General features: G+C 32.0%; 1 protein-coding gene across 1 annotated transcript; it reads right to left on the bottom strand.

Annotated features, from left to right (window-relative positions):
- Positions 1 to 5362: 5362 nt before the first annotated feature.
- Positions 5363 to 11142, bottom strand: LOC123655088 (dynein axonemal intermediate chain 3). Its single transcript, XM_045590925.1, has 2 exons — positions 11031 to 11142; positions 5363 to 8643 (listed from the first exon to the last, which is right to left on the bottom strand). Exons 1-2 carry the CDS (start codon positions 11140 to 11142, stop codon positions 5363 to 5365), a joined length of 3393 nt encoding a protein of 1130 aa, XP_045446881.1.
- Positions 11143 to 12095: the final 953 nt, after the last annotated feature.

Raw genomic sequence — 12095 nt, 5'->3', positions numbered from 1 at the left:
GAAAATATGTTTTCATTTTATTTTGCACTTACAATTTGGTAAAGACGCGACGGGAATAATTAATTTTCTATTTACCTCCATTTCTAACGAACCTTAAGTGCTCAGACGACGTTTATTATAGCTTTGAAAATAACAATTTTTTTCGTCTGCTTCATTATACTTTAGCCTTATCTCGCTTGACAACTGAAACGCCATTTACAGAAGATAGACTTCTAACTGACAATGTGTGTGTAAAGTAGAACATACGTGTGTGATTGCCTTTGTCTTAAATCTACTACAATGAATGTTGACATTCCTCTTGTATCTCTTCAGGAAACTAACAATGTCAAATTTGTTAAAGTTGATTGAGGTTCGATTTCATGGAAGCAATTTACTTTGAGACGAAAGTAACAAACCTTTTTTGTGAACTATGTCTTAGAGAATATATTTAAATGTCTTTTTTGTATATTGATGTGTAATTCTATTATTATTTGATTGATATGGGATAAAACGCAAAATATTTTGCTTAAAATCTGGTGCAGTAAAAGTAGTGGAATTGAGGAATTACTTGAATCTTACAGAAGAACGCAGATACGTTAAAACTGCTTTTAAGGAGTTTTGTGTCATTGTAGTAAGTAGCCGTGTTGACAGCGAAAGTAGGGTTGGCAATGCGTTTGTGGTGACTTTTGATGCAGCAAGTATAAATGTTTCGAAACTTTTTACCAACCCATTAGTATGAAAAAAAATAACTTTTTAAGGTTTTATGAAACTGTAAGAGCTATAAACTTTAAAAAAATGGATTTAGCTTTTCCTATCTGTCGGTACTTTAGCCTGTATATCCGTATTAAAACTCACATACCCTCTGCCATAGACAGTAATAATTGTCATGGGGTTCATGCTAGCGAAGTGATGAAATAAAATTAACATACAAATGAAGCAATATCGTTAACCAAACTGCGTATTTAAAATAGGTGCGTAATGATGCGATTGTAGAACACGCCAGAGCCCGACTGGCCGTATGCGATTAAATATATAAAAGCAAATTTTGCAGATTACTATAGAAAATTAAACGAATTAACTATATGTTTTCATCCGAAGAAATTTTTAAAACTTCCACTAAAAACTCTGCAACTTCCGTAACTTAGCAAATGACAAAAACAATTATATACTTTTTTTAATTAAATATGTCGGCTACTTATGCTATCGTACGCAATTAGCAAGGAATTTATAAACAACAGATGCATCTATCACGCCACCTAGCACATCGTTCGATACTCACCTACCCTCGCTCATTCTATTACTTTAGTCATTCTGTCATATGCAACCGCGGCTAAGGGAGTCTTGGTTCTGGCTTGGCACGGCGCACTTGGTGTATTCTGCTAGTAGCTTAACCTAGACGCTATGGATAATTAATTTGAGCAAACGAATTAACTGTCACATATTATATTACGATCTATAGTTGTTAACTAATAACTATCTTGTGTTACCTTAAATTGTTATTAACCAATGTGACCTTATTCCTACAAATATAATTATTTGTTTATCTTTTTTTTATTTATTTGTTTTGATACTACTTTATTTATATATAAGACAAGAGAATTCTTTCGCATGGCTATACTAAATAGTTATAATTATAAAATCATAATATCAATTGTATAGTAAATTCAGTGAATTTCTAACAATAGCCAAAAACTCTGAACAATATACCAACAAAACCGCAATTAACTCAAACAACATATCCTAAAACAAAACTTTCGTAAACTAAAATATTATTTGTAATGCAAACTTTTGACGTAAATTGAATTAAACCTAATGCTTAAAACATTGATCCTATCTTCAACATATTCAAATAATAAGAACGCCCAACATAACATATTTTCAACATTTAGTAATTCTTTTCGTATCGATATCGACAAAATCATAGATTCTATTATAGAATTCTGAAAAGATAAGTTTCATTTTAAATACTATCAAATAATTAGTCTTCTTTAAAATTTCACTATGGTGGCAAATGTTTTTTTTTTTCTAATATATTATATATCTATCGTGTCATTTACCAACGTCATAGAACATAATTATGTCACAGTGCTTGCATTCAGCCAGTAACGTCTCATTGCTGTGCATAGGCCTCTTTCACCACGTAGGAAAGGAATTGGAGCTTAATCCACAACCATTGGCCGTTTAAAATTATCCCCCTAGTCAGATGTTGTTAAAAAAAATCTCAAACAGGTCTTTGAAATCGACGAATAGACAAAAATGTAAAGGTATCAAGCCAGTTCTTCACACCAGAATCTACATTTAAAATCTTTGACAGATTCACGTTTAATTAAATTTTAATCTATATAAACAGACTAAAGTGTCAATCTAGAAGTACTTTCAAAGTTTTCTTGTGAAATTATCAATATCTGATAATCATAACAACAATGAACTCTAACTTTCTTTGCTCTTGAAGGGACCGTAAATACAATAAGTATACGTTAATTTAATTTACAACTAAAAGCTACTATCATTGAATAAGTATCGCAGAAGTGTTGCAGCTCAAAATCATAAAAAGAAATAGTAGAAAGTAAATATACCTATAGTCTTAAATAAATAAGTTAATATTTGATTACCTAAACAGAAACCTCGCAAAACGACCCTAACGAGAATACCCTATATCAGAGGTCCACAAACAACGATACAAACGAAGCCTATACAAATATTTGTCTTGACCGTCAGCGCAAAAGCCAGATGCAGCTAACTTTACTACGTACAGTCAGTCAAATACTCGTGAAAATTCAGGTCAGAGAGATATATTGTATTATTTGAGACCCAAGTTACATCTACAACTGAATAAAGTCTGCATAGTACAAATACCTAATATGTGTACACATTTCTTTTCTTTGTCTTCTGACACAACTTTTACAAGCAATTCGTAAATATACTTACGTTTTACAAGTAAAACTAAGCAATTAATTTACCTTATTTTCCCACGTAACTTCGAAAGGTTTTCCGATAAAAAGTTACTCTTATGACAAAATGAGAGACGAGATTTTTTTCTTTATTTGAAATAGTTCTTATATTTTGCCAAGTAGCCAGTTGTCAATGTCTTATTAAAAAATCTCTTTTAGGTTTAATAACGATGATACAGCCTTCCGTTTTGAAATTGATATATTTGTATTTATAGGATCTGTTTTTTTTTTCAAATAAGAATGTTGTATGGTGATGTTTCCCACAATTCCCTGTCGAGCAAATAAATTTGTCGATCCCTTGAACATTTTTAACAAAACCTACAAAAATAACAAGAAATTTACGAAGCTATAAATGCTACCCTTAATTATATGAGTTTTTTATGTTCCGATTAAGATAAACATCTTCCATCCCTCCATTTCAAATAAAATTACAGAAAATAGATGAGACCGTTAAAGTCTTGAGACGAAACGTAATAAATTTTTATTTATTTTTTTTTTTCTTTTCAGATGTGCAAGTGATCTCTACAGTGGGATCTCAAGGTATTACTTATGAAGCGTAAATTATGTGCAACTCCAACTTTTACCTGTGACGACGATATGGAGGAATTAAATGTGGTAAGAATTATTACCAATCTATTTAAACAGACGCTTTACTTATTTTTAGCCGAATGCAGAAGGGGGATAATGTTTTTCGAGTGTAAATATGTATGAATGCATGTATAATTATATATGTATATATATGTAGTCAACGTATATATGTATGTAGATTTCTATTCTTTTCTCTAGCATGAGTGAGGGTTTTAACATTTGAGGTGTTGTTAGATTCGTCTTAACAGTCCGAGTGACACAGGGTACATAAATAAATAAAAATTCAAAATGGCCGATTTGCATGTCATTATTCAAAAATTAAAAAAAAAACTAAACATATCGAGTATGGTAACATATTATTAAAAGTATATATATATATATATATATATATATGTATATATACTAGCTGACTCGGCAAACATTGTCTTGCCGCTAAACGCTATTTAAAAATAGGGGTTGGTGGTAGAAGGGTGAAAATTTAGGGTTGTATCTATAATTCAACGCCAAATTATAATAAAATAAAAAATAAATAATTTATCTAAAAATTTAAAAAAAAATAATTTGGGATGGACTACCCCTAAACATTTAGGGGGATGAAAAATAGATGTTGTTTGATTCTCAGACTTAACCAATATGCACACAAAATTTCATGACAATCGGAATGGATTCGCAGGAGTTTATCTACAAACCGCGACACGAGAATTTTATATATTAGATTGATACCCTTAAGTCCAATGTGGTGCTCTCTAGAGATCAAAAATACTTCTGTCACCGTGTAATTTAAGACCATGCAAAAAATTACAATAAAATTTAATTTAAAAAATTATATAATGATTAAAAAATATATAATAACTATCTCAATTAGGACCGGAAGCCACAAAAAACGCGACTGCAACAAATAACCACTAAAAAGGAAAAACAAACCTTTACAATTTAGTGTGAAGTGCATTCAGTGCATCGTTTATTATATTCCACGTAATAACCCAAATGAATCGAAATGATAGTAGTGTTCTTAGGTTTTGTGTTCGATTGATATTATAATCGGTGCTTTGTAGTTCTTTGTCCACGCGAGCAATAATTTGAAGTATATAATTATATTACTAAATATAGAACTAAAGAGAATGGAGGATGTCGTAAAAAAACCTTTCTGATTATTTAATAGATATTCATAATAACATATCCAAAATATTAAAAGACTAATTCTGAAATACTCAAAACTGATGTGCTAAATATCGTCGTGAACACATGTCTGTATTGTTGAACAACAGAATATATCTTAACTTCATACTAAAGTATAAAAACAAATCGGTCATAACAGCTATTGCCAGTAAAATCAAGACACATGGACTATGTACGTATCATAACCACGTCTTTTAAAAATATTATTTTTAAAGAAAATATTATTAGTCCAATTTTACAGGAATTGTATGTCACTATTTTTGAGATCCTTGTATTTTATAACTCAATTTCCGACCCAGACAGTAACACAAATATATGTCGCAGTTTTTCATTGTAAAAGAAATGACTCGTGTTTTCCTTTCTATTGTATTCATGTTTATCTACTAATTATTATTTGACACATAGATAATTGTAAAAAAAAAAGTTATTACGTATAAATCACATGTATTATTAGGCTATTTTGACTATGGATATGACTATGATTTCTTTTGATTTTAAAACCTTTTTTTGACCGTCCGTGTTATGGTAAAATGTAAAGTAAGAACTAATTAATAAATAAAATACTTTTTAGTAATTATTTTTTTTGTTAAAAGAATACTTTAATAATTGTACATTAGTTATCGATCAAAGCAGACAAACTACATAGAATAACAACGAAATACAGGTTACTCGATTTCACCTTTACTGTTTTCAGAAATCTCTTCGCCCTCTGTCACACTCTCACGCTCACGAGATATTGAAAAATCATTCTTTGACTCATATCTTTCTTCTACCACTCTTGTTTTGTGTATTTTAATAAATTCTTCGTGAGCGTTCAACGCTTGTCTCCTCTCTTTTCCCTCAGCTAAAGTGTTTTCCCAAGAAAACGCAATTTTGAACGGTTGATCGCGAACAGTTTTACTAGATGAGTTCTTCAATTCTTCGTATTCTTCTAAATAACTTTTCTTTAGACCTATCTTATCAAGTACTAGATAACTTTTTTTTACTTTAGCTTCCTTTTTGATTGCTTCTGGGAATAGTATTGCTACTGTATCATTGAAAATTGTTTTTTGGTTTTTCATAATTTCGAGCATTCTCCTTTCTTTTTCTAAGCGTTGTGCTTCGAGCTCTCTTAGTGGTTTTTCATGTTCAATTAATTCAGCTCGGTTTATTCGTTTTTTAACAGCAATCGTTTTTTCTATTAATTTTTGTATAATTTGTTGCCATCTTTCTTCTGGTCCAACTATTTTCATTTTTTGTTGTCGTCGCGCTTCTGCTTCTTCTTCTAATTTTCTTTCTTCCTCTTCTCTTTGCTTACGTTTTTCTTCTTCTTTTAATGCCAATAATTCCCCTTCTTTTCTTTTTATTTCGAGTAATATTTCAGGATTATTTTTCATCCAATCATCTTGCCAAGCTATAAATGTTTGCATCACTTTGAGTTCTCTTATAAGCATACTTTCCATTCGTCCTATGTAGGCTGGATTTTCAATCATAAATATTGGAGGGTACAAAAACATTCTAAACGAACCATTTACATCGCTTACCCCTATAATGTTTTTAGCTAAGGGAAGAGTATGTAAGCTAACACTAGTAAGCATGTTACCAGATAATGTTTGAACAGCTATTGGTTGGTCACTTCTAAGAAGTAAATCCCAAGTTTCTAAATCTCCTTCAGAACTCGTAATAAATAAAATGCTTGGTTTGTATAATGACCAAGTTCCATCCGTCAAACGATAAGGTCGTTTTTTCCAAATGAGTGGTCGTTTTTGTAGTTTGTCCGACCAAATAGCAAAAATTTTGCCACCTACTGTTAAAGTTATTTGATTAATAAATGGATTTTTTTGAGATCTTGTAATAATACCATCATGAATAAAACAATTGAATTTTATATCGCAGTACTCTGAGTTCACAACTTCGCCGGTATTAAATTCGTGTCCTTCCCATGTAATTTTAGCTAATTCACCGTGCTGTGATCCACAATAAAGAATCGTATTTATTTCAGATTCACCTTGAGACAAAATTTCACATTCGAAGTATTTTCGTCCTGTCCCTGTATCCCTTGGAACGTATTTGTACTTTATTACAGGTATATTCATCCCAAAACTTTGTAGTGGTAAAGTTTGTGGGTGGCCGGCTTGGCCTAGTAAAATCTTGTAACAGGGCTGCAAATTACGGTCCAGCACTTTTAAAGGTGAAACATCGACCAACAAACCAGACGGTCTTTTCAACACCCTTTTGGATTTCTTAACTTTCTTACCCTCAAAGAGTGTAACGTTTTCAACAGATAAACTCCAAATCAAAATTATACCATCTTCAGCACCGGTAAAAAACATAACAGATTTTTTCTTTTCACTCATTATAGCCCTTCCAGTAGCAGTGACGCTAAAATTAGGAGATAGCCAATTAATAGCAGTGACAGGCCCATAATGACTAGTCATTAAATTACTTAGGACTGTTGATTGTACTACAGCATTATCCTGAACGTTCTTCATCCACCCCATATGAGCATTCATAGCAATTCTATACTTTTCTCTTGTTTCGCTAAGAACTTCTATTTTTTCAACATTTTCCAATTTATTGGTTAAGTCCCAAATTATAATTTGTCCATTAATGCATCCACCCACTAAAATGTTCTCATCAAAAGGACAAAACGACAATGTTATAACTTCCCTTGGAGATTCTAAGTACAGTTTCGGTAACAGGCTGTCAATATGACTCCATATTAAAACGGGATTTATTCCATATACAGCTCTTTGAATCGGATCGGGACGGCTATTTAAGCTTTTCATAACAGACGGAGAATCATCAGAATATGTTATAGCTACGATTCCAGACCACATCGGGTGAAAAACAGCACATGAAATGTACTTATCTTTAGCTCTTACATCTGTAAAACAAACATATTCTTCAAAAGTCATCGTATCATAAACATCTACAGTTTTTTCTACTACTAAATTAGGGTAATCGTTACAATAAATATCCATGACTGTGTTCAATTCTACAATGGAGTCCATCTCAGTTTGTTTTTTGCTCATAAATTCATTAACTTTTTTGATGTAAGATGGTCGGCGCATACGTTTTAAAGCATTTTTAAATGTCTGTAAACCTACCTCGTCAGGAGGTTCTATCTCTCCTTCTTCTTCTTCGTCAGAACTTTTTTCTTCTTTTATTTTATCTTGCGGTTTATCTTGACCTGCGTCTCCTCCAGCTTCTGTTTCATCAACCTGACCCATGACATCAGCAATTGATTGGGTCCAAATATTATGAGGATAACGTAACTCAGTTTGAGCATAACTTTGAATCGTAGGTGGAGCTGCTTGAGATGCGCAATCAACTCTACGTCGAAAAACATTATTAAATTTTTGCCTGTACGGAGCAAGTTCTATATAACCGTCCCGAATAGAATTGGTATCTCTTACACTGAATTTACTAGGTTCATAATATTTTGGAAACTTGGTTTTAATTTCTATTTCCAATAACGGTCTTGTATTAATAGGTACTAATTCTTTTATTTCAACTTCACTTCCTAGACTTTTCCAAGGCCTTGGTTTCTTCTGTACTGCCTTTTCTAATTTTTTCTCTTGTCTTCTTATAAACCTATCAGATTGTTGCTTACAATGATCTCTTGCCTCAGTGGTGCAGCATACATAAAATTCATCGATGTCGTTTGATTCATCCACAATGTAACCCATCAATACAAAATCATCTGTGTGCTTTTCTATATAATCTCTAAGTGAAAAAAATTCTGAGAGTTCACCACCCATTTCAATATTCTCCATGATCTTAGCTTTACTAATATTTTTCCAAGGATACTGAGCATTAACATGAGTTCCTACTACCATTTCTATTTGCATTTGTGTTTCTTCTCTAAGAACAAGTTTGTGTACACCTTCAACATCATATTTTGGTATAAACCTCTTTCTCCGAGGCAACGGTTGTGTTATCATTTTTTCGGTCGTTGATATATCTGTAAGTATTTGATAAATTACTTTTCTAATAATGTAAACAGCATAAATTGACACATTTGATGAAATAATTAACTATAAATATTGACTTGATATTTGACGTTTTAATTTTACTACATTTAAAAAGGCCTTTTATACTACAATCAAATATTTATAAAAAGTTTGCATATTAATATATATTTTAAAAATAAACTTCTTTATTACAACCATTTAAAAATTACTTCGAAATAAATGTAGTATTTTTCTAATATTCTTATATGGACAGTAGACTAAAAAATATTTTTGCGCGTTCAATTACTTTTTACGAATGCTCATCTACTAAAACGTCGGGTACAAAAAATTATTAATATTATTTCATTTATAAAAATTAAGTCTTAAAAATATAAATTCAAATTATAAGCATCATATACGTAGTCATTTTGGTTATTATATTACATGAAAAATAACTTTCTGATGAAATACGATGTAACGATCTTTTTTTCCTTTGTCACAAACTACAAGTAAAAAGAACTTAACCTAAACCAACAACCCTCAAAACGAATAGTATCTTAGTCGAGTTTAAATCGTACTGAAAGTCCCATTTTGACATTTATTTAACTCCCGTTTTCTTTGAAACGCGTGATACTAACGTGCTAACGGAACGAAACGAACTTTTTTGTTTGTTATTAAATAAGGTCTGCTTTTATCAAAGTTTATCATAAAGTCAAATAAAGTTAGTCAGTTACCAATGTTTTTTTCAGTTAAAATAAAATATAAAACGAAACATTTTCATTTGTCTTTCAATCATTACAACCTATACAGTCCACTGCTGGACATAGGCCTCCACAAGTTTACGCCAAAAATAACGTGAACTCATGTGTTTTGCCCATAGTCACCACGCTAGGCAGGCGGGTTGGTGATCGCAGGGCTGGCTTTGTCGCACCGAAGACGCTGCTGCCCGTCTTTGGCCTTTGTATTTCAAAGCCAGCAGTTGGATGGTTATCCCGCCATCGGTCGGCTTTTTAAGTTCCAAGATGGTAGCGGAACTGTGTTATCCCTTAGTCGCCCCTTACGACACCCACGGGAAGAGAGGGGGTGGCTATATTCTTTAGTACCGTAGCCACACAGTTTCATTTGTCTTTACATTTCCATAATTGTTTCATAAGTAATTTACTTTCTTTTTGATTAACATAACAACTAATCACAAACAATTCAAATTTCATATAATTACTATTCTCTCAGACCCAGAGACTCGATTCCTGCTTTGAACTTGTATATTCGAACACCAATTTATTTTGACTCGAGTACGCCAGACTCAAGTCCAAGATTTGGACGATTCGATTCGAAGTCCGAATTTAGAACAAAAAATGGCCAAAAAACCTAGCCTGCTAAGCGACCGCTACCCTGGACGATCTGAATCATCCCAGGATACGAGGTGACTTTTGTTTTCGCCATTCTTTTTGTTCTAAAATTAGATTTGAATCCGTCGAGCGACTCAGCACATCACTAATTTCATCTCACTATTATTATCCTATCTGGGCAGGTAGTATTTCTGCTTGTACTTATATGTAATTGTCATTATTGATTTACGTTTATTTTATTTTTTTATTTATAACTAACTGAACCAACACACGTTGACCTCTCTTGTGAACTGTCAAACGTGTAAAATTTAAATAACTTTTGCGTTTTTTTCAATTTTTTGCGCTATTTGCTTAGTTTTTTTTTTGTATAAATCATTTACAAACTATAAAGAAAAACTTTAAAAAAAATTAGTCTAATGATTTTAGCCGTTATAAAGTTTGCGATTATCAACATATTAAATATTATTTTATATATGTAGATGCACTAAGTATCAACCACGACAATTCAAACCTGACGATATTTAATTATACGATGAGAGACGCTGTTTTTAGTGACCCTCCCTTTTGTTTACGAAAAGAAAGGCCTAAGGATATTAAAATAAATTCAAATAAATATAATAAAACAGATCAATTAAGTATTCATCATCAACATCATCATCATTTCAGCCTACCACAGTCCACTGCTGGACATAGGCCTCCACAAGCTCACGCCCAAAATGGAGTGAACTCATGTATTTTGCCCATATTCACTACGCTGGGCAGGCGGGTTGGTGATCGCAGGGCTGGCTAGGTCGCACCGAAGACACTGCTGTTCGTCTTCGGCCTGTGTATTTCAAAGCCAGGAGTTGAATGGTTATCCCGCCATCGGTCGACTTTTTAAGTTCCAAGGTGGTAGTGGAACTGCGCTATCCCTTAGTCACCTCTTACGACACCCACGGGAAGAGGAAAGAGGGGTAGCTATATTCTTTACTACCGTAGCCACACAGTGAGTGTTAGTAACTAATAATTAATGAGCTTAAGTAATTAAGTATTATCAAGTGAAAATTTACCAATTTCATCCTGCTTCTGTTCAGGAGCATCTTCCTCTTCGTAACTGGATCCCGAAGAGTCACAAACGTATTTGGTAGTCTTCTGTTGATCATCATCTTCAGAATCACTCATTAGTTGCCTATTTGTAAGAAGTTATTTTATTTTTGTTGAATTTGTTAGAGCCGGAAGTTTAGTATCAATTATACAATTTGACCTTTAGAATCTTTGCAAATAAACAATAACGACCAAACAAATATGTGCAGTTAATACTTTCTATAATTTATTTATTTTATTATTCTTTTGGTTATTTTTTTCGTGTTTATTTAGACGCAAATGTTAAAGTGTACACCTCTGAAGTATTTTTATATAAGGTGACATTTTATTAAAAAATTCCATAGGCAAATTAAATGTTCTGATTTTGCAGAAAACAATTTCCACAACTCTTTCTACGGCTTCATCTAATGACATCGTCGAATAGTAATGTACTAAGACATCAATATAATATTTTAAAACAATTCTTTACATTTGTCAATTATTTTATGTGTTGATTTATTTACACTTTTTACACACTAATACAAAATTAAAACAATAAATTAGATTTAAAATAATCAATTTATAAAAAATACAATGACTAGCCATATCGCTAACACACTTACCTCTCCAAGCTATCTTTAGACAGGGAAGTAGCGTAAAAAGTAAGGTAAAAGCTCAAAATTTTGTATAAAAAAGAAAAAAAAATAGATAAATAACTATCCAAATGTGTATGATTTTTTTAAATGTAACTTCTACTTGTTTGTCCTGTATGACCAAATTGTGATTGTAAAACTTGGAAAGAGTTCCTTGTATGATTTAGCTGATTGTCCCTTGGGACAAGCGTGATTTTCTTGGTCAAATAATACAAGTATAACGTGTTCAGCTATACTGCCTTTCCCTAACAATCAAACTAAATTCCCTTGTAATGTTTTCATAAATATATGTATAACTCCAACAAAGCGTGGGCTACGTTCAAAGCGATGTCGAAGCGCTATATACATCGTGAAATGAAAATGATTGCATATGTTAATACATAAAATTAAATTCTGCTT

This window comes from Melitaea cinxia, chromosome 7, assembly GCF_905220565.1.
Source record: "Melitaea cinxia chromosome 7, ilMelCinx1.1, whole genome shotgun sequence".
NCBI lineage: Eukaryota > Metazoa > Arthropoda > Insecta > Lepidoptera > Nymphalidae > Melitaea > Melitaea cinxia.
This window is presented reverse-complemented; position numbering and strand designations above follow the sequence as displayed.